Genomic DNA, 24,290 nt, shown 5'->3' on the forward strand with positions numbered 1-24,290 from the left:
GCTCTGCAGATGGAAACAGCTGTGCAGATATACTGAAGTACTTTGCAGAAATCTGAAGTATTTGATGTATTAAAACTAACCCCAAAGAGGTTCTCATCCCAATATCCAGGCCAGGAGCCCCAGCAGGTCTGATGGAAAGGCAGGTGGGACTGGGCTCCCTCCTGCATGTCCACACCCAGATGGAGCTGCAGAGTCCTGTGGTTGCATTCCTCTCCAGGGGGAACATTTTAATATTTTTCTTGTACTATGTGCCAGGTACTGCTCTCAGCAATGCACCACTTCATTTAATCCTTACAAAGCTGCCATGGGGTACACTCTGAATGTCCACAGTTGACAGAGGAGCTTACTAAGGCACTCATAAGAGACAACCACGTAAGTGGCTGGGTCACCACCCAGACCTGCAGACAGACTGCACACCTGGCGAGGACACTCTAATGTTATTTTCTAAATTATGCCTCTCTTAGTGTTGAATTGTCCTTTTCTATGAAACAATGATTTTTCTCATATTCATATTTAGAACAATTAAAAGTTGGCAACACTACAGCAGTACTCCCAACTTATTTAAAAAACAAAAACAAATCCATGAAACTCAAATCCATGTTGTCTATGAAGGGAACTCCATAAAGATTGTCAACAAGGGAGATGTGAGGTCAAGCCTGAATATCAGACATGGGGAAGATGGCCATGAGGCCAGACAACCAAAAGAGTGGGACCATACACTGCTCCTGGGACAACACAGGTGGTTGGAACTGGAGAAAATGGGTGACTTGGGAAAGATCAGACCAGCTATAGGGACAGGAAGATTCCCAGACCACTCTCAAGTTCTACCCTGGGTGATTGGAAGGACAGTGGTGCCACTAGCGAAAAAACAAAATACAGGAGAATAAACCCATTTAGAAAAGATGGCCTTTCTAAGTTAACGATGTCAGATTTGGTGTACAACAGGTAGAGTGGCCTACTGGAGATGCCTGGGACAGTGGGATGCACCCTGTAGTTCAGGGAAGGGGTCTCGCTGGGAGAAGTACAATGGAGAGTCATCAACACAGAGGTGGTAGTTAAAACCTTAAGGGCCAAAAAGAAAGCATGAGGACTGCAGCAAGGTACAGATGGACTCTGGTGATGCACACACAACCTGAAGAAGCCAGCTAACATGTAAGTCAAGGAAAGGATGAGACACATGACAAATAACACTTTGGTCAGAGGAGCAAGGCAGAGTGAGGAGAACAGGAAAAGTGACAGTACTGAGTGTCCCAGGTAAGGTAAAAGCCATTTGTTGAACCTGTTATCTTTGTCCAGCAGCCTTGGACAAAGGCCCACTGTTGTCAGCCCAAATTCAGTGCAGAGGTTAAGCTATTGGGGACATTAGGAGAGGTCAGCTGCCCCTGGTAGATTTCTAAGTGAGAAGGAACTTAGGAAATCTCAGAAGGACAGGATTGCATTTATAAAGTGAGGGCCAAGAGGTGAGAGAGGGGTACCACACTGGAAGAGCAAAGGGGCCAGTGGGATGAGGCACACAGAGTGCAGTCAGTGAAATAGCTCCCCAAGTACAGTCAATGACAATAGCTCCAGAATATCAAGATGGGCAAGTCTCAGGCTGGAAAAATGAGCATGGATGAAGAAGAATGCAAGTAGGGAAGGGTGCAGGGATAAGCTGAGGAAGGTTTCCCCACCCGGAGACAAAGGGTCTGTATCAGAAAGCAATGTGCAACTGAGGAACGGTCTAAAGAGACTGTTGACTTAAGACAGACATTAAGGAGAATAAAAGGATTCGGCTGACGCTGATAGCCTGGTTCAAGTCAGAGAACATAATTTTGTAAATTAGTGTTACTGAGATTATCTTACATGCAAGAAAGTCCATCAGTTTTAAGCACACAATTCACTGAGTTCTGACACATGCATACACTGGTGTGACCACCACCACAAACATGAAATGTGACATCTCCATAACCCCAGATAGTTCTTTTGTGCACCTTCCCATCTCAGTCCCAGGAAACCATCACTACAGTTAGAGTCTATCACTCACTATAGTTCTGCCTTTTCCAGGGATTTGCATAAAGGTTAATTAACCCTAGATATTTCCTTTGTGTTTGACTTTTCACTTAAGATAATGCTTTTGAGAGTCATATTCAAGTTGAGTAGTTTGTTCCTTTCATTGCCATCATCATTTTGCTATATGATTGCTTCACAGTTTATTCATCTACTTCAAAGCTTACAGACATATGGATGGCTTGGTTTTTTTGAGGCTACAATAAATAAAGCTGCTAGGACACTAAGGTTCTTGTTTGAACACATGATTTCATTTCTCATGAGTAAATGCCCAAGAGTGGGTCTCCTGGGTGATATGGTGGGTATATGTTGATATTTTTAAGAACTGCCAGACTGTTTTCAAAGTGGCCATATTCCCTCCCAGCAGCCCTGTCTGAGAGATGCAGATGCTGACCCTCCCAGCACTGCGCATTGTTAGTCTCTTCATTTGGCCCATTCTAGTGGTCACAGTACATTTCACTGTGGTTTTAACATTCATTCCCTAAAGATGTGGAACATCTTGTTATGTGCTTACTGAATATTCTGCAAAGTGTTTATTCAAAATTTTCCTCCCTCTGTTTTGTTGGGCTATATCTTCTTATTGTACTGTCCTTTACATATTCCAGATATAAATCACCAACTACTAACACATTCTGCAAACAGAGTACCTTCTCATTCCATTGCTTGCTTTCTATCCTCTTAACTAAGACACCTTTGTCTAACTCAAGATCAGAAAGATTTTCTCTTATATTTTCTTCTAGGGTTAATTTTATACTCTTAGTTTTGCATCAGATACACAGTTGTAAAAACTATCCTTTCCCTATTTAGTTACCTTGAGTTCTGTGGCAAAAATAACTTAAAACACACATATGTAGGTCTATTTCTGGACTGTCTTCTGCTCCACTGATCTACATGACTACCTTCACACTGAGTTGGTTAATATACATTAAAGTGAGTCTTAAAATTAGGTAACATTAAGTCCTACAAATCTGTTCTTCCTTTTCAACATTTCTGCGGCTATTCTAGGTCCTTTGCAATTCCTTGTGAATTTTAAAATCAGTTTTTAAATTCATACAAAAGAAAAAGAAAGAAAATAAAAACTTGCTAGGATTTCAAGATATAGAAATCTATATGGGGGGGACCCCCCAAATCCAGATTTTGTTTATAAAAATTGTGTATTTATTCTTACACATTTAAACTTCAGTCACCTCGAAGTACTCTCTATTTGATGCATTACACCTATCAAGACTTTCTTCTACTGCTCAAAACAGTTTTTGAACTGTTTGATTTTGATGCCTTTTAGTGCTTCTGCTGTTGTTTTGTTTCACCTCTTCCACATTGGCAAAATGTTTCCCTCTGAGGACTTTGTTCATCCAGTGAATCAAAAAAATGTTGGTCAGGGTAAGATCCGGTGCGAGGGTAGAACACAGGGGTCATGCTGTTTTTGGTCAAAAACTGCTGAACAGTCAGCTAGGAGTGGGCAGGTGTACTCATAAATCACCCATCATGAGATGGGCAAATGCACTGAAAACGTCTCCAAGAAGACAAATGCAGCATCTCACAACAACACCAGCTGGTACACTGATACAGATGGGTTCCTAGAACACTCACCTAGAGGGGGAAGAGTGTACTATGAGGGGCCCACCCTCCACAAGATAATTCTAGGGTTTTTAGGCCACCCCCCCTTATATCAACAGTCTTTGATCCATGAACACAGTACCTCCCTCCATTTATTTAGGTTCTTCTTTAACTTAAAACTATAAATCTGTAGTGGCATCCATTTGTTCAGCCATGTGCTTCTCAAGATGAGAAGATGTCAACTGTAGAACCTATCTAGGCTAGAGGGGTTTGCTAAGCAGGTGAAATGGAAGAAAAAGCAATAGAAGGGTGATGCTGGTACAATCAGTCGAGATGACCCATCACAAGGTTCCAGGCTGGTTAGGGAAAGAAAAACTATGAGAAAAGGGGCAAAGGGTCCCCAGGAGGGCTAAAGAGCCGAGTGTGAGCTTAAGAGTACTAAAGGTAGAAGGCAGTGGTGACAGAGGGCAGCAGTGATATTAAAACTTAAGATAGGAGAAGAGCCAGTGTATAACTTTGGGCCTAGAAGGCCATAAAGTATAGTAGAGGGTAGACCACTAAAGTTAAGGGAAACAAAGAATAAGTTGTCTCTGGACAATCTCCAGTACACTGAAGTCACAGAAGATTCTGGAAGAAGACAGGGAAAGACTAAGATCCCCGAAGCTATAATAAATGACAAAAGTGATATGAATGGAGTGACTAGAAGCAGTGAAAAGTACATTTAGATGGCCTGAGTCTCAAAAGAGTTAACACAAGGACCCCATTAAGAAGTAGAGAGAGAGATCCAATATGGCGGAAGTGTAAGTAAAAGCTACACTAACCTCCTGCCAGTATCAATCTGGAATTACAACTAAATTGTAGAGAAATCACCCTGGATAACCAACTGAACAACAGCTGGTGAAAGGCCTTATGACCACAGACAAGCAGAAGGAACCATTTCACGACAACATGACTGGTAGGGAGTGTAGAGGGCTCCCATGGGTAGCAGCTGAAGTATTGGAGGGAAATTTCAGCAGCCGGGGTTCCTCCTGAGAAGTATGAGGTTAGAAACCCCAAGCTGGGATCCCCAGCCTACAGCAATGGAGCCTCAAAGGAACCCAGATATCAGCCAGTTGTGGAAAATGGCAGGATTTCTGTCTGCCAGGGAGATTCAGCTGGAGACACAAAGCCCCTCTTAAAGGGCTAACACATAAAATTTTGTTTGCATCCACCTACCCTGGGCTCCAGCAAAAGGGGAACACAGTGGACTACAGACACTTGAGGAGAGTCTGGGGCAGATGGCTTCGGGGAGAGAATTGCAGGAGCAGCTGCCAGGACCCCCTGTGCTGAATCATTCCCCATACTGCAGAAGCCATCTCTCTCAGGCAGACCACTCCCCTCCAAGTGGCATCAGCCTAAGAGGAAGCAACAGCCACGCCCACAGGAATTACTTGCCACAACCTTCCGTGCTTAAGTCTGACTCCTGATTACAGAGTGAATAGATTAACAATGGAAGGAGATACAGCCCCAGACTGTGAATAGCTGGTAGTCTCAAACAGGCAACCTAGGGCCAGACTGAGACATCATCTAACAGCACCAAGGATAGATCCATAAAGAAAAAACAGTGATAAACACTTGATTCTACTGAGACAAATTCCACCACTGTCTTCCTCATGATTTGTGTTATTTTTCTTCCTGTTAACATTCATTTCTTGTCCTTCAAGTTTCTGGCTATTACATCATCAGTTTATATTATAATTTGTTTCAAATCTCATATTTTGCTCCTTCCTTCTTTTACTTCATTTTATCTTTTTCTTTTCTCCTATTTTCATTTTAAATCTTATTTAGTCTCTTGCTACAACTTGTTACCATTCCACGCTCTTACTATTTCTCCCTCATCCAGCCTCTCAAAACTATTTTTCATGACCTTCTCACTTCTTTTCCCCAATCTTAAAATACCCTTATTTTCTCTACACCTCTATCAGTCTTTGCTCATTGGTTGTGAATATGGTGGTTGTTGTTTCATTTCTTCAGTTTTATTTCTAGATCTTCCCTGTTTTTGTATTTCGAATTTCAAATTTTACCATTCCCTTCTCCTACTTCCTACTTCATTTTGCCTTCCTCCTATCCTCTATTTGTTTCATTTCAAATTTTAATTTTTCCTTGTCGTAGCCTGCTTTTCATTTCTTACTCTTAGTGTTCCTTTTCCATCTATTCTCTCAAAAATCACTTCTCTTTCCTCTAGATGTCTCTTAAGCATTTCTTTCTTTTTTTCCCTCTGATTCCCATCCCACCTCTATTAATCTTAGATAATTTATTGTTGATAGTGCTATGGTGGATCTTTTTCTACAATTTCATTCCTTGTTTTTCCTTCCCACCCCTCCTCTCATTATACATACTTTCAAAATTTCTGTTAAAACCTAATACTGTATGTTTCTCTTCTTTTACTCCCATCTGCCTTCTTCCCTGCCTTTTTAATTTATTATGTAAATTTTACATTATTTCTCTCTTCGCCTTGTTCTCATTATTGCTCCTCCAACTACCCTCTCAAAATCATTTTTCTTTCAGTTAGTCAACTGATATTCATTTTTCCCTTCTTGTAACAATTTCAATCTCTTTACACCTTTATTAGTATTAGCACATGGAATTGTGGGTGGGAGTTATTTTTGTGGGTGTGCATTTGTTTCCTGGGCTGTGTGCTTTCGTTCTGGGAGCATCTGTACAACAGCATACAAGATGTGGTCTGTGGAGTGACTCTCAGTCAGCCAGCCCATGAGAAGAACCTACTAAAAACAACCCAATGACAGCCAAAACAAAATTATAATCAGAGAACCTACATAAACTACATAAAGGTCATCCCAAGAGCAGTAAGTTTAGGAGATCAAGGAGACTGCACTGCTAAATCACATAGGTCTCCTACCACAGAAGGTCACACCATGAAAACGGTAAGTGAAAGCAGATTAATCTAAGGATTAGAAACAAACGAGAGTCAACTAAATTGAAGAGAAAAAAAAAAACACCACCCAACTGAAAGGAAAGGAAAAATCCCCAAAAACAGTGCTAAATGAAACTAAGGCAAGCAAACTACCAGACACTGAGTTCAAAATAATCGTTATGAGGATGCTCAATGAGCTCAGTGAGAACTACAAAGAACTCCAGGGAAGCTACGAGGAAAGTACTGCAAACTACACCACCGTGAAAAAGGACATAGAAACTACCAATAAGAGCCAAGAGGAAATGAAGAATACAATACCTGACATGAAGAACACAGCAGAAGGAATTAAAGCAGGCTAGATGAAGGAAAGAACTAAATCAGCCAGCTGGAGGACAAGGTAGAAGAATTTCCAGACAGAGCAACAAAATGGAAAAAGCCTCAAAAAAAGAAGAGGGTTTAAAGGAGCTGCATGGCAACATGAAAAGTAATAAATTCTGTACCACAGGGATATCAGGAGAAGGAAAGGTGCAAGGGATAGAAAAACCTGTTTAAAAAAGTAATGACAGACTTCCACCAAGATGGAGGCATAGGTGGAAACACTGTGCCTTCTCCCACAACCAAGTTTGAATACAACAAAGGTTTGGAGACCAAAGACACAGCCAAAGAACAGAAAATTGAATTATATGGAAGTCCAACAACAACGAACCATTCAACCGGGACACTAAGAGGGGCGGAGCCAGCAGCAGACCAGGGTTGGGCAGGAAAGATCCCCGGAACTAGGCGCGCAAGCAGCCTGGACCCAGTCAGGGCGTGTGGCAGACTAACCTCGGTCGCACATTCACACACAGTGAGACAGACCTCGCAGACCCCAGCGGCGAACCCAATGGTGGAGGGCTGACGGCAGTGGCATATTCGCGCGCGCGGGGAAACAAAGCGCTTGGGCCCCGGTGGCGGTGGCAGCTGCGGCACCTGTGGCGGCAGCGGGAGGCAGCAGATGGGACGCCATTGCTTTCCTTTGGCCCCACCCCCACATAAAGCATTACAACCCAGCAACTGAGTGGCCCCACCCTGGTGAACACCTAGGGCTCCGCTCCTCATACATAACAGGCACGAACAGTCCAAAATATGGCTCAAGAACAACTCAAAGCCCCAGAGCCAATAACTCTAAGTGAAAAAGAAATAGCGAACCTCTCAGATGCACAGTTCAAAACACTGGTCATCAGGATGCTCACAGAACTGGTTGATTATAGTCACAAATTAGAGGAACATACGAAGGCTAAACTGATTGAAATGAAGGGAGATGCACAGGAAACCAATAGTGATAGAAAGAAAACTGGGACTCAAATCAATGGAATGGACCAGAAGGAAGAACAAAACATCCCACCAGAAAAGAATGAAGAAATGAGAATTCAAAAAAATGAGGAGAGGCTTAGGAACCTCCAGGACATCTTCAAACGTTCCAACATCCAGATTATAGGGGTACCAGAAGGGGGAAAGAAACAGCCACGAGTGGAAAACTTATTGGAACAAATAATAAAGGAGAACTTCCCCAGTCTGGCAAAGGAAATAGACTTCAAGGAAGTCCAGGAAGCTCACAGAGTCCCAAAGAAGGTGGACCCAAGAAGGAACACACCAAGGCACATCCTAATCACATTACCCAAGATTAAAATGAAAGAGAGAATCCTAGAAGCAGCAAGAGATAAGGAGACAGTCACCTACAAAGGAGTTCCCATCAGACTGTCAGCTGATTTCTCAAAAAAGGCCTTACAGGCAAGAAGGGACTGGAAAGAAGTATTCCAAGTCATGAAATCTGAAGACCTACAGCCAAGATTGCTCTATCCAGCAAAGCTTTCATTTAGAATGGAAGGACAGATAAAGTGCTTCTCAGATAAGATCAAATTCAAGGAGTTCATCATCACCAAGCCCTTATTATATGAAATGTTAAAGGGATTTATTTAAGAAAAAGAAGATAAAAAACATGTACAATGAAAAGACAGCAAACTCACAGTTATTAACAACCACACCTAAAACAAAAGCAAACTAAGCAAACTACTAGAACAGGAACAGAACCACAGAAATGGAGATCACATAGAAGGTTATCAACAGGGGAGTGGGTGGGGGAGATAGGGGAAAAAGGTACAGAGAATAAGTAGCATAAATGGTAGGCAGAAAATAGACAGGGGGAGGGTAAAAATAGTTTGGGAAATGTAGAAGCCAAGAACTTATAAGTATGACACACGGACATGAACTAAAGGAGAGAATGTGGGTGGGAAAGGATGTGCAAGGTGGAGGGGAATGAAGGGGGAAAATGGGGCAACTGTAATAGCATAATCAATGAAATATATTTTTAAAATATAAAATAAAATAAAACTTCACTAAAAATAGTTTTACACAACATAAAAGCTGAGAGCCCAGTGTAGTGAATCTGTGCACTTAAATTTCCACAGGGAGTGTGAAGAATGTGCAGCTCATGTGTGTAATGATGATGACATTACAATGACAAATTAATAGGATGTACTATTTTAAAAAATTCTGGAGGATCAAATATCAGTCTGTTAATAGTGGTTATGTTCCATAGTGAGATTCTTAGTAGCATTCACCCCCATGCTGCATAATGGTTTGTTTTTTCTCAACCTTCCAGGCCCCTAATATTATTTCCTCTAGAGAGAGCCCAAAATGTCCTTAGATTTTGGAAGTGCTGCTTAGCTCTTATAGAACTATAGATGATTTCATGAGAAGAGAATATATTGAGTTAACTTCAATAAATACTAGTATGCAATCAGGAACTTCTTCGGAAGCTCTGTGGTACCCAAACTGCTACCTCCTAAAATGCCTTAAAAGGTAGAACTCAGAATAAATGAAGCCCATCTTTCTACTTATGTACAATTTATATGCAATTTATTTTGAAAAAGGAGTCCAGAAAAGATGGCTTACCTTACTGCAATAAGGTTGTACAGTATGTCTGAAACGCCACATAACCTCAAAGTACCTGGAATTACGCTGTTTTCCCTCTGAAAGCTGGCTCCATAAGACATAAAAACCAGATAGGGCTCGGGCCCACCGGGTGTGTGGACTGTGGGCTGGCTAAACACTGGGCAACAGGTTCAGCCATAGCCCACAGCACCTCATCAGGCAAGCTGAGAGGGAGGAGAACGGCTTTGCTGGCACTTCATCCTGAGGTCTACTGAGAGCCTTGCCATGTGCCCCAACCTCACCCATGTGTCCACTCCATGTTCCTGGGACCCTAACATGCTATTCTCTCTGAACCAGCCTCAATTCCTCTTCCCTGGGGTTGAATACCACACTATTCCTAAACACACTTGTAAAAAAGACCACTTAGTGACTTTTGATGGCAAATAATAGACATAAAAAAGTATAAAGTTAGGGATAACTTTGGGTAAAATCTACATAAATTTAAACCAAAGTATTATTCTTGATGTAACCTGATAGATTGCTCTGGTATCCAGCTGCATAAGGAAAAAGCAACGCTATTAAAGGAAGGTGAATGACCAAAAATCAGTTCATTGGAAGGTAGGGTTATAAACACTACAGAATATTTAAATCAGAAAGGGAGATATGCAAAGTCTGGGTCTTGGATGGAGCTCTGAGAAGAGGCAGAAGTAAGGGGTTCTGGAAGAGGCATGTATTCTTTACTCCCAAATCTAAGAAACTTAATATCATCTTACTAGCAGCCTTTAAGATTAACTGAAGTATTGAAAATCTTAAAACCTAACTGGCCACCTTACTTCCCCTTTCCTACAGCCCTCAAGTGATTTTAGGTTCTAAGTGTGTCTAGCTTTGCATTCCTGCTCCTAGTGAGCATGATCCCTAATTATTAAGTAAGGGAGCACATAACAGAATTTTGTTTCCTTCCCAACTTCCTCTTTGTGGATGCCATCCCATGAGCTAATCATCTCATGTTCCTCCTGACCCTGCAGGTTCTTCTCATATTCCCTAACCTTCAGGCCCACCCTAGACATGCTCTCCTCTTAACTCAACCAGCTCTGTGGACAGTGAGGTTGAAATATTGAAAGCATGCAGGTGATGGTAATACATGCTAAGGAGTGCTTTGAATTTATTAGGTAAAGAGTTCACATAACATTAACCCCTTATGAACAATAATCAAGTTGATCTGACTTTGGCAAAATGCTAAAAACACAGTAGGATAAATAGAATAGACCAAAGACGACTTGAACTCGGGGATGCAAAATCACATATTGTTTTTTTAAAGACTTTATTTATTTACAATTAGAGAAGAAAGGGAAAAAGAGAGAGAGAGAAACGGACCAAAGTGCAAAAGCACATAAACTGGTTGCCTCTTGCAGGCCCCCAACTGGGGAACTGGTCCGCAACCATTTAATGGTTGTGTCTTGACTGGAAATGGAACTGGCAACCTTGAGGTTTGCAGGCCTGCACTCAATCCATTGAGATACACCAGCTAGGGCCAAAATCACATATTTTTAAAAGTTGTGTATACAGCATACAGTGTTAAAAAGGACTAACAGAACTCATGAGAAAGTTTCATAAGCAACAACTAACCAAATTTCAAAAAAATGTAGATTACTTTAATAACTGGGAAAAAGAAGAAACTAAAAAGCAGACACGATGAAGACAATGCTATATGATAGCAATGCTCATAGTGGGGGGGATGATCACATCCAATCTCCCAGGATCTCTTTGAATATGACTGAAATAATGGTACACATAGAAAATGTGTATATAAGGTCAAAACATAAAAAGTATTGGAATTTTTAAAAAGCCCTGACTGGTATGGCTCAGTGGATTGAGTATCAACCTGAGAATCAGGGGGTCGCTGGTTTGATTCCCAGCCTAGGGCACATGCCTGGGTTGTGGGCTAGGTCACCAGTGGGGGGTGCATGAGAGGCAACCATACATTGATGTTTCTCTCTCTCCCTCCCTTCCTCATACCTAAAAATAAATAAATAACATCTTTTTTTTTAAAGTACTGGAATTTTTTTCTTTTTTAACTCAAAGCCAGATGTGCTTACAATTTCAAAATGTGACTTTAAATATCCTACAACTTATTCCGGCCAAGACGGAGGCACAGGTGGAAACACTGTGCCCCCTCCCACAACTAAATTTAAAGACAGCGAAGTTTTAGAAACAAAAACGCAGCCAAAACAGTGAAAACTGAACTGTACAGAACTCTGACAACAACGAACCATTCAGCCAGACTGGTAAGAGGGGCGGAGTCAGCAGTGGAGCTGAGTCGGGCTGGAAAGATAGAAGGGTCTGACTGACCAAGAGCGGAGGTGGAGGTGGTTGGTGGAACCCAGGTGTGGGGTGGCGAGGGGCGGACCCAGTAAGGGCGCAGGGCAGCTGGCTGACTGCAGTCACTCATTCACACACAGATAAACCAAGCGAAGGAGCGAACAGTGAGACAGATGGCTCAGGCTAGAGCCCCAACAGGAATTAGAGCCTAAAAGCACCAATGGGACAGACTTTCTCGAGGTCAAGGGGACGGGAGAGGCTCCCAGGCTCACAGAGTTCGTTGGAGAGACCCACAGGGTCCTAGAGAGTACATGGGCCCACACACCCGGGAACCAGCACCAGAGGGGCCCAATTTGTTGTGGGAAGCTGCAGAGGGGACAGAAATCTGAGAGAGAGCAGAGCGGAGCAAAGCGCCATTTTTTCCCCTCTGACCCCACCCCCACATACAGTGTCACAACCCAGCGACAGGGTTGCCTGGCCCTGGTGAACACCTAAGGCTCCGCCCCCTCATACATAACAGGTGCGAAAAGACCAAACATTATGACTCAAGAACAGCTCAAAGCCCCAGAGCATATAATTCTAAGTGACCAAGAAATAGCCAGCCTTTCAGATGCAAAGTTCAAAACACTGGTGATCAGGATGCTCACAGAATTAGTTGATTTTAGCCACAAATTAGAGGAACATATGAAGGCTAAGCTGATTGAAATGAAGGGAAATGCACAGGAAACCAACAGTGATGGAACGGAAACTGGGACTCAAATCAAGGGACTGAACCAGAAGGAAGAAAGAAATGACCAAACAGAAAAGAACAAAGAAACAAGAATTCAAAAAAAATGAGGAGAGGCTTAGTTAGGAACCTCCAGGACATCTTTAAATGTTCCAACATCGAATTATAGGGATACCAGAAGGGGAAGAGGAACAGCAACAAGTGAAAAACTTATTTGAACAAATAATAAAGGAGAACTTCCCCAGTCTGGCAAAGGAAATAAATAGACTTCAAGGAAGTCCAGGAAGCCCACAGAGTCCCAAAGAAGGTGGACCCAAGGAGGAACACACCAAGGCACATCCTAATCACATTACCCAAGATTAAAATGAAAGAGAGAATCCTAGAAGCAGCAAGAGATAAGGAGACAGTCACCTACAAAGGAGTTCCCATCAGACTGTCAGCTGATTTCTCAAAAAAGGCCTTACAGGAAGGAAGGGACTGGAAAGAAGTATTCTAAGTCATGAAATCTGAAGACCTACAGCCAAGATTGCTCTATCCAGCAAAGCTTTCATTTAGAATGGAAGGGCAGATAAAGTGCTTCTCAGATAAGATCAAATTCAAAGAGTTCATCATCACCAAGCCCTTATTATAGGAAATGTTAAAGGGACTTATGTAAGAAAAAGAAGATAAAAAATATAAACAGTGAAAGGATAGCAAACTCACAGTAATTAACAACCACACCTAAAACAAAAGCAAACTAAGAGGATAGCTAGATCGGGAGTGGAACCATTAAAATGGAGATCACATTGAGGGTTAGAAGCAGGGGAGTGGGAGGAGAAGGGGGGAGAAGGTACAGAGAATAAGTAGCATAGACAGTAGGTAGAAAATAGACAGTGGGGAGGGCAGGAGTACTGTGCGAAATACAGAATCTAAAGAACTTGTGACACATGGACATGAACGAAAGGGGGGAATGGTGGGGGAGGTGTGCGCAGGGTGGAGGGGAGTGAAGGGGAGGAATGAGACAACTGTAATGGCATAATCAATAAAATATATTTTATAAATAAATAAACAAATAAATAAAAATACAAATTCTACAACTTATCAAGTCACTGAAAAATTATTTTGGATTGCTTCTTTATTATGCCATAAAAACACACACATAATATTTAAAATATACAATGATAATAATGCATAAAACTTGATTGGATCCTAATTTAAAAAAACAATGACGCTATAAATGATTTTCAGGGAACAACTGGAAATATTTAAATTCAGACTTAATATTAAATAGCATTAGGGGATTATTCCTAATTTACCTGATGTGATGATACTAGTATGAATAAGTTAGAGATCACCCTTATTTTTAGGTTAAGAGTGTATAAACGGAAGTTTTCACAGGTGAAGTGTTACGAATCTACAATTTCTAAATCATTGAATTAAAAAACAAAGATAGAAATATAAATACTTCAAGGCAAAATGTTAATTGTTGAACCACGATGATGGCTATATTGAAAGACATTTTCCATTTCAACTTTTCATATATATAATATTTTTTAACAAAAATATAAGGAAAAACACATGACAATGATGTTAGTAACCAAACAGATGAATTAGTTTTTTAATAATTCTTCAAACAGCTCCTCACTTTTAAGCTCTGAACATGAAGGAAGGCTAGCTCAATTCAGATATGTGCATCTCGTCTAGGATCCTGGGAGCCAGCCCATCACTCAAATACACTTAAACTTTGTAAGAAACAGTTCTTTATTTTGTCTCGACTTACGAAAGTATACTACTTAACAAATGTAATGAGCACAACACCTTTAAGTTTACCCAATTTAACACTGTCCTTTTCCAAATCTGCATTTAAATAATGGAATCACCAGGAATTTAGAATGAAGACTACAAATTTGTAGCACTTCATAAATGTAAACAGCAAATAAAAAGCTGTTCTCCTTCAAGGACAAAAAACGGGAAAGAAAACAAGTCATTTCTAACAAGAGGACAAAGGCTGACTACTTTGGGACAGAAGTTGAAAAACTTCACACCAAGAACTATTAGGACGGAAAACACCGTGTCATGTTAGTAAAAGGGGACAAAAAATGGGTTCTGGGAGGCAAAAAACAAAACAACAGAAAGGAAAGGAACTCCACTTGAACTTTCAGGTATCACCAAATTTCACTCTCCATTAAAACATAAAAACTCCAATTTGAAACTAACCCATCTTCTGGAAGGAAAGTAATTCTGACAGAACTCACACTTTTACAGAAAAAGTACCTTCAGAAACTATTCCATGCAACTTCCCCTTCACTACAAGGAAGTGAGAACCAAACTGCCAGCTAGTCTACATCCCGATTTCTTAATTCTCCACCTCACAAACTGCACATGTGATTGTAACACTAATAGTACAGAATGCCACAGCCAATTTACCCAGCACAGGGAGCTGGAAAAACCACAAGAAGCCACTCACATGTGCAACTCCAAGCTTCCCAGTGACTCATATCCATTCCACTACTGTGCGCACATCAAACCATAAACCTTCCCACTTTAGAAAATCAAAGTTAGTGCATCTTCTCAGATGTTCGTAACTTTCACAAACAGGAAGGGGAGAAAGATAATAAATATTATGTTAATAAAATACTTTCTCTGAACAAAATTAAGTACAAATGGATCATTTCTCTAGTGAATTTTGGTCCTCTCCATCATTTAAAAAGCATTCAAGTCTTAAATAGACTTTTATAGTTTTAGAAAATGTGTAAGAAAGTTACAAAATGTATCACACTATGCTAGGACACTGATATATACGTAACAGATGACTATTACATATTAAAAACTAGTATTTGTAAGTAAGAAAATTAACATATAAAATTTTTAGCTGAAAGAATTCCATCTTTTAGGTACAAGGCATGAAGAATTTCTCTAAGGATATTTTTTAAATTTATTTTTTATTGTATTTTTCCACTAAAATCTATCCCCTTATACCTTGCCCCCTGCAATCACCACACTGTTTTCCATATCCATGAATCCTTTTTCAGTTTTGCTCCATCGCTGCATCCCCTAACCACCTCCTCAGAGCTGTCAGCCTGCTCCCCATCTATGAGTTTCTCTCTATTTTCCTGGTTAGTTCAGTTTGTTCATTAGATTCCATAAGTGAAGTCATATGGTATTTGTCTTTCTCTGACTGGTTTTCCTTAGCATGATGTTGCCCAGGTCCAACCACGCTGTCACAAAGAGTAAAATTTTCTTCTTTTTTATAGCTGAGTAGTATACCATTGTGTAAATGTCCCATAGTTGTTTTATCCACTCATCTACTGATACACACTTGGGCTTAAGGAATTTTTTAAGAACATTTATAATTTCTCTAAAATATAGGTTTTAGAAATAAGACAAGGCAGATTCTTTTTTAAGGCAATACTGATCCTGAATTTAGGGGAAAGCATGACATTGCTAACTTTGCGGTACAGTTCCTTCTACAGTAAGGGTCATAAGTCAACAGTTGATGATTACCAATGTTAGAAATGAAATTAATTTGTACCTTAAGTGAGGCTAGTGGGTGTTCTGGACCAAGTAAACTCCAATGAAAGGAAGCCAGGTCTTCATCAGGTAGAATGTGATTTCCTGGAATGCAAACATGGATACTATAAAAGCTATCACCATGAGTGACACAGGGAAACTGTTATAAACTGAAAATTACCTTTCTTTCTTTGCTTTAGACTTTACAATATGACTTTTTAGGACCACCTCACTTGATAACCACATAAAACTTCCACAAAGAAATGGGGAATATTTTTTTAATATAAAGCAGCATACAGCAGGCAGACTTCTTGCAGCTGCCTCAAGTACAACATGAATTTGCAGTCCACTTCCAACAGCTTTTACAGTGGGTCATTGTGTAACAACCCAGGCAACTTCCTAGCACAGGACTAAGGTCAGCCCGATAATGCTCACTTGATACAAGTTTTCATTAGTTCATGAGACCACTGCACACTGTGAACTAGTTCAATAGCAAAGGTGGACTCTGCAGCAAGGTTTAAGTGACAACTATTTCTTGTAGCGTGGATCAACAACCTACCTTCCTCCTACAATTTCCACCACCACCTACAAATAGATGTGAAAAAGAAAAGACCACAACACCATCAAGCAGTGTCATTCAGCTGCGCACCCTACCAATAGGGTATGTCACAAATAAGAACTGTCTTCAGTGGAGAAGCTACATTTTGGGGAAACATTCTCCCTTCACTGTAGCGCTCGATGCCTGATATACTGACATCTTCAATATGTAGTTATCTTGATGGAATTTAAAAGCAGTAATTTCCTAAATAATTCTGTGATTTTTTGTATCATAATTCAGTCACCACACGGAGATAATAGATTCATTAATTAGCTGCTAATAGAAAGCAAAACAAGGTGAGATCATTTGCAATATTCCTAATCATAATATTCTAGCACACAAAATCACAATATAAAAGTTCTGAACTGCCACGATGTCCAGAGGAGCAGAGCTACGTCGTAACTGCATAGTCACTGCTTTGCACTGCTTTCCTGTTTGTGGACTGCACAGAACTTCACTGTGAAGTGTGAAGTGTCTGAGATTTGTTTAAGCTTCTACATGAAAAACTATTTCCAATTCCAACCTCAGTAACAGTCTATTAAAACATGAGTTAAACACAATTTAGATGAATACTTCACTCAACTTTTTTTTTAAAAAAATATTTTATTTCTCTAGTTTTAGAGAGAGAAAGGGAGGCAGAAAGAGAGGAATAGAAACATCAATGTGTGGCCGCCTCCCACGAACCCCCAACTGGGGACCTGGCCTGCAATCCAGGTATGTGCCCTGACTGGGAATCAAACCAGTGACCCTTTGATTTGCAAGCCAGCACTCAATCCACTGAGCCACATCAGCCAGGATTCCACTCAACTTTTCTAAAATACAACTTATAAAGCTATACTTTCTACTATAAAAGGGAAAAGAAAAATAATCTTTCTCACTTGAAGATACCAAAACTTTTAAACAAAATCTAAAATACCTCATCCAATTAAGAGTTTGCCCATAACTTATCTAAACTTTCTTGGAAGAAATTCCAAGCCCTAAATTACTGTATTTTAGGACTATAAGATGCATCACACCACAAGACGCACCTAGGTTTTAGAGGAGGAAAATAGAAAAAAAAATTTGAAGCAAAAAATGTGGTAAAATATTTAATAACCTGTGACCCCACGCCACCCCACCCCCACAGTGAGCCAGGCACTCTACAATTTGGACTATAAGACACACCCCTTTCCCCCACATGGCAGGAGTGGGGGGGGGGGGAGAAAGTGCCTCTTATAGTCCGAAAAACACAGTAATTCATTACTAACTTTTCAAAATGTTACTGATTGTTTCCCGTTTATTTTAAAATTTCACAAAATAATTTAGCTAAAAGAGTATGAGTTGGCATTAAATCCCAAGAAATATATTCAATGCTTCTGAAATAAAATAAATTATCTTTTGTATCTCAAACTAAGGTATTCATATGCTAAAAAGCATATAATTTTCTAGACCATGAAAAGTCAATTAGCTGTGCTGACCTGTGTGGCTGAGTTGGTTTGGCATTGTTCCACACAGCCAAAGGCTGCCAGCTCGGTCCCCAGTCAGGTGCGTACAAGAGGCAACTAATTGATGTTTCTCTCCCTTTCTTTCTCCCTCCCTTCCCCTCTCTCTAAAAATAAATAAATAAAATCTTAAGAAAAATAAAGTCAATTAATATCCCCAAGTAGTTTTGCGTAGCATTTAAGTAAATATGAAACTTTTGCTTAAGAAGATGGACAGAAAACAGCCAACCTAGAGACACAGATTTGAGATTATATTCAAATAAAGACAAGTTAGGAAATTTCGTTGACTGGTAGTTATACAATTTGAAATGCTATCATCAAATAAACTGAAAAACTGTGACCTGCTTACAATAATTTCTAATTGTGAAGAACTTTTTGAAATATTTATTAAAATCTGTTAACTAGAAATTTCTAAAAGTAATCCACAATATATCTCCCTTCTTAATACAAACAGATTGAGCTGCTAACCTCCACAGACTACAAACTGAGAAAGTACAATGTGATTTCACTATCTTGAGCTCACATGTTTTTCAGTAAGACTGTGTGTGTTACGAACTGCTTTCAATCCCATCACCCCAATTCAATGGGTTTTAATGAAACCCATTGAATGGGTTTGTTCAAAAAGGAGGGCCTCGTCCAAAACATGTTTACTTCTACTGTGGACACAATCCTTACAAACTCACAACAACCTAGAGCTGGATATTCAAGTGGCTACAGACACGCAGACAGAGGAGCTGACAGAAGAGAAAAAAATAAAATAATCATAAAACACAGACATGAAGTGACACGTGACTATTAACTATTGTAAAGTCATTTTTAAGCAAAAAAATTAAATACAGTATATAAAACCTTAGTTAAAACAAGTTTAATTCTTTCTAGGTGTTCAACATAAGAAATTCCTCCAAGAGAAATTTAAAGACATTTATATACCTACTTAAAATGTAAAACAAGATTAGTTTATTTTTGTTGTTTTTCTTTTAAAGTAGTGAGTGTCCTAAAATGAGGGGAGAAACCCAACAGTACAGTACTAACTCCACAGCATATTTTCTTCTATAACTAATATAATTTTGCCGAAGGTTTAAATGTCTGATTTTCATAGTGGGACTGTGTTCATGTGTGATTTTTAAAAATGCTACTTTCCCCAAACTTTAAGTAATTCATTCACAAAATTAGTTTTTTGGCCCAGATAGCAAAATACATAAACAAACACATCAGAACAAAGGAGGCATATTACCAGTGACACCAAAATAATACTCACAAGTGCTTTTTGGAGGAGACCTTCCTTAATTCTTTTAAATTTAAGATAAAATTCAAAACATTCCAGACCTAAAATTTAAAATATCACTATGTTTCTGTACAGGACTCCTTTATGACTTGAGACAGTTTTTACATTGCCCACCTACCTAACAGAGCGGCAAAGATAGGGAAGCGGTTTGGGTTCAGGTCCAGCTGCTTGGCTACCTCATGCATCAGGTATTGGCTTGTGGTGAGACTTTTCCCATTCCGGCTCAGTTTTAGGGCATGGGCACTGAAATAGTAGGGGATGTTGCACAGTGCGTAATCAGAATCGTATGCAACCAAGCCATGAAAGCCGTTCTCTCTGCAGAAACCAATCACTTCTTGATGATGGTCCTCGATGCTCTGCGCAACCTGTGCAAGTGAGAAGGACACTGGGTCAGAGGCTGGGCACCACAGCAGCACACATGCTCAATGTGCAGACATGTCTGCACAGAATCCACAAACCCCATATATGGGAAAGACCCAAGAGAACCAAACAGTCCAAAGTGCCATCGACAAAAGTGTGCAGCACACTACTCAAATGGGAAATCGTGTCTTGATCAATAACATATGATCTCCTAAACATTGAACATTAACTTCTGGTTTCTTGTTAAGTTCAAAGATCACCTTGCTTAAAAATACACAATGCCAAGCCCCAACAAAATACAGTATTTTGAAGGAAAAAGGGGTGTTGGGACAAAAGAGGCAGAACAGGAAAATAAAGAAGTGTGAAGGAATGTAACAGGCAGAAGTCAGCTACCCTCAGTGAAACCAGAATAATTTCTTCAGAGTAGATCAAATGTTGTCAAATAAGCAAAATAATCAGAAGGATTTTTTTAAAAAGTCAAATATATTCATATACTAGTTATATATACCAAAGCATTCAACATATGGTGATATTAATAAGAATAAAAACATTTACCCCCAAGAAATTGTCACATGCTTATTATTCTGTGCAAAGACCAGGCCTGGTGGTGCAGCATGAGGTTCAGGACCACCTGGAGACTAAGTCTAAATTTATGCCTTTTTAGTGATGAAAACTATAGCCAAAGCCTCTTTACTCTACTGGCTCTCGCACTGCAAACAGTCACCCAACCTACCTCAAGTAAAAGGTGCCCAAAACCTCTCTGATGTTAAACATATACCAAAAGGCATTGAAAAACATTTTCCTAAAATATATAAAGTTAAAGACAACCAATTCCTCTCCTACTGTTTCCCAAACTCGTTCACCAAACTCATTAAAATCTGTAGGGGTTTTTTTGTTTGTTTCTACAATAAGGTATTTTAGAAGACATAATTTTAAACTAAATCAGGTCATTCAGCTCCTGTGGAAAATTTACTCTCCAAAGAACCCTAAAACTGAAAATCACCTGCCCTTAAATGTAAATTTCTACAACCACGATGTCCAATATATGGCTATATGAATTAAAATTAAATTACATTAGAAATTAAGTTTTAGTGTTCACTGGTCATCTGCTATGCATCACTGTGGAATTACACTAATTTCTCACTGATTCTCATAACAGAATCAGTTGCCAAATTTTGTTGGAAAATTAGTTAAAATGAAATCTCATTTAGAGGCAAAGCAAACCTTTTAAAGATATATATTTAAATGAAACATAATTTCTTGCATTCCTGAAGTAAAGTTTTTGATAAAAAGATTTTGTAAGAAAAAATAAAACATGCAATTAGTCATATAATGTTCCATTTCTCAGAATAGGAGGATCTTGTTTCATCATCGCTTAAATCTAAAAACACTATACAGCCACTAAAATAGAAAAGTATAGTTAAAATTGTTTTCTAAAATTAGGCCAGCTTCATCTTTTCACTCTAAAAAGGATAACCTTCAAGTCCAAGCTCCCTACCTCAAATCACTTATTACACAGAACTTCATCTTTGCAACATCTTAAATCACTTAAAAATAACCAGTAATTCCTGGCTGTTTTGACATCTTTAATAGTAGGTCTGCACAAACTCTAAAAGTCCATGAAATGAAAGGATGTGAGCTACCCACACCCTTGCTCCCCACCCCTCCAAGGAGTTCTACAAAAGACCGCATGGATGCTTGCTCCATAGATCAGACAGCTTGTAGAGATGAGACAGAACTGAATGCATGAGTTCAGTATTGCATACTCAATGTTTATATTTTGTGAGAGTTGACTAACCCATTCCAGGAAACTGATGCTGTAAGTAGTTCAGAGCCTGGCCCTGCCTACCTCCAGGAAAGAAGCCCAGAGATGACGTGGCTTATATTCCCTGAGAGCCTACTTGCTGCCCATCAATGCCATGTCTCATGGTATTACTAACACATCATCCTCACAACCACCTGGAGGTAAGGGAAGGGATCAGTCCTTCCAGGATTGTCCACGTGGGTGTTTGATAAGGGCTTCGAAGAGCCAGGTGCAAAGCCCAGAGGTGAGTGCAGTGTGTGTGCAGCCCCAACCCACTGTGGAGAAAGTAGCAGGTGATAGAGGCAGAGTAGGCAGTTTATCAGTCTACTCTGGCATGGTTTCAAAAAGGCTGCTGGGTTTCAATAGGGGGCTGGGCTGCCTATTGTAAAACAATAGGCAATGTAGTTCCAGAGTTGTAAAATGGTCGTGCTCTCTGACCCAGTAATCTTACAACAGGAAATAGAGCCTAAGAAACCAACACACCCAACAAAAAAAGACTGGAAACCTAAAAAGGGTCAGGGTAGACTCCTAGGGGAAAAAAAATAAGTTAACATTAAGGAGCTAAGTAAATACAGAAGCTACATGGCGTTGTGGAGAAACTTGGGAAAAGCTTAAGACAAAATACTAAATATATTTCAGAATACGATACCCTGTACATTCAACCATGCAAAACTGTGGCAAAAGACTGGAAGGGAAAAAGCAAAAACAACCATAGTTGTATTAAAATGGTACAATTATGCTTATAAAAGACCTTTAAAAAATCAAATAAAAAGCTGAAGGAGCACTAGTATAAGCCATGCCAATACTTTGGCGGCACAGAGGTGCCGCCAAAGTATAGAGAAATGCTCCCCCTTTCACATGTCTCTCTCATGCCAGATGACAACGAACAGTACTCATCTGTTTATCAAAGCCTGGGTACCTAGCACCCAGTAAGCACCAAAAGAATGAAAAACACTAATGGCCCCATTTTGGGATCCCTCTAAGAGTCTTTAAACTACCTATAAAGATTAGTAAAATATACTCTGTCCAGTAAAAGCCAACATCCAGTAGAGAATTCCAGAAAGTTTTCATCTGCCTCTAGACGGTGCAAAGTGGAGCACTCCAAAATCACCTCTTCCCCAAATACAGTTCTGTGTTCTTTCAAAACATTTGGTTTCAGACTGGCATTAAAAACAAAGTGAATGAACTGTTAATAATTTACTACAATACTAATTTACAAATGATTAACAATACCTTAAATCCTCCCCCAAAGCTCACTCAACACTAAACAAATACTTGCCTGCTAGAATTAACCTCCCAAAATAAAAAATAAAGAAACCACGCCCATAAGCACAGACTTCAAACCTGAATTAAAGCAAAGTGAGGCAATATGTGCCCTGGTCTTGCTCATCTTTTCTATCTCATACACCCAGAGTGGCAATTATGGGGAAGGGCGGGGGGGGACCAAAATTTCTAGTTTCCAATTCTGGCTTGATGCCCAAACTGCCCAGCTAGGAATATAAAATTAGTGGATCTTTTAGGTTCCTTCAACTTCTAAAATTCTAATATTCTTCCCCAGCTTTAAATCCCTTACGCCTTTATGTATAGAAAGGCAACATGGCATCAAAAACCACAAGGTAACAGAGATGTGACACCTCCCAATGGGCAAGCAATGGAAGTGGCGTGCAGCAGTACTCACTTAAGAAAGAAAAAGAAAACCACAAAAACCCTGAAAAAGTTAAGAGCTGTCTGGGTGGTGGACACAGCATGACTGTGTGTATCTGTCCAAACTCAAATGATTATACACCTCATAGAGAGAATGAACTTCAATGTACACACATTTTTTAAATATCTGCTACAATGTCAGGGATACCAGGATAAAATGCAGACTGATAAATACAACAAATTGTATTATAAAACTTCTGAAATAACCTTACTGAGTAGGGTGTGGTAAACTCCCCAAGCTAAGTTTAGAAAACAAGTTTTGAGTTGAAACTGTGAGGCCTGAGGACAGAGACTGGCACAGAGACACTAAATCCTTGTTGGTAATCTGTCTCCCGGAGTTGCAGGTCCACTTATGTGCGTAAGGATGGAGTAAATGGATGGTGGGTAAACTCGTGCCTCCCTGTCAGAGAAGGGGATTAGAAATGTGCAAAGGAAAGAGGCAGGAAAGAGGCCAACACGACCCTGTGGTGTTGCATTAACCATGGAGACATCTCTAAGGACTGGTAGGTAAGTGACAAGACAGGCAGCACAGAAATCAGTGGAGTTAAGTGTGCACATATAGGTTAGCCTACACATATATATCTCTCAGTTGTCAGCTGAGGCCTGAGAAGCAGCAACACTCAGAAGTAAGAACACCCGAACCCAGGTCTGGTCCATTAAAAGGGACAACCTTTGAGAAAAATGGGTGATGCTGGGACAAAAAAATCCAAGGTGAGCCTGGAGCATCTACCTTTTAGTGCCAGAAAGAAAGGCACTGATAGTAAACAAAGTATGGGGTGTGTGAGAGGGACACAGGAGCCCACCTGAAAGACACCCGATGACCAAAGCTGGAACAATTTGTGCAACAAAATGACATAATATGTATTGGGTTATAACCCAAAGTACAAAATGAATACACAAGTCCATACTGATATACATAAATTATGAAATAAAGGGGGCAGGTACAAATCTTCCCTAGAGAATTCAAATAATAATGTAAAATCCCTCCCCTACCTTTGAACGTGAGCTGCACTGAGTAACAACTTACATGAACCAAACCAACAAATGAGACAACAGTCATATCACAGAGCAAAGGCCTGGCAGACACCCCCTT

At 40.0% G+C, this 24,290-nt stretch overlaps 1 protein-coding gene across 2 annotated transcripts in view; it reads right to left on the reverse strand.

Moving 5' to 3' along the window:
- The window catches only part of FAM120A (family with sequence similarity 120 member A), a 130,727-nt gene that overhangs the window by 92,539 nt on the left and 13,898 nt on the right, over positions 1 to 24,290 (reverse strand). For both annotated transcript variants that reach the window (XM_037056231.1, XM_037056230.1), the window contains exons 2-3: positions 19,448 to 19,694; positions 15,988 to 16,070 (exon numbers count right to left, since the gene is read on the reverse strand). In XM_037056231.1, the coding sequence (XP_036912126.1) occupies positions 15,988 to 16,070; positions 19,448 to 19,694 (330 nt within the window). The remainder of the gene's footprint in view (positions 1 to 15,987; positions 16,071 to 19,447; positions 19,695 to 24,290) is intronic.

The sequence above is a fragment of the Sturnira hondurensis genome, unplaced genomic scaffold (assembly GCF_014824575.4).
Source record: "Sturnira hondurensis isolate 20B ecotype Veracruz unplaced genomic scaffold, ASM1482457v3 Scaffold0008860, whole genome shotgun sequence".
In the NCBI taxonomy this organism is placed as follows: domain Eukaryota; kingdom Metazoa; phylum Chordata; class Mammalia; order Chiroptera; family Phyllostomidae; genus Sturnira; species Sturnira hondurensis.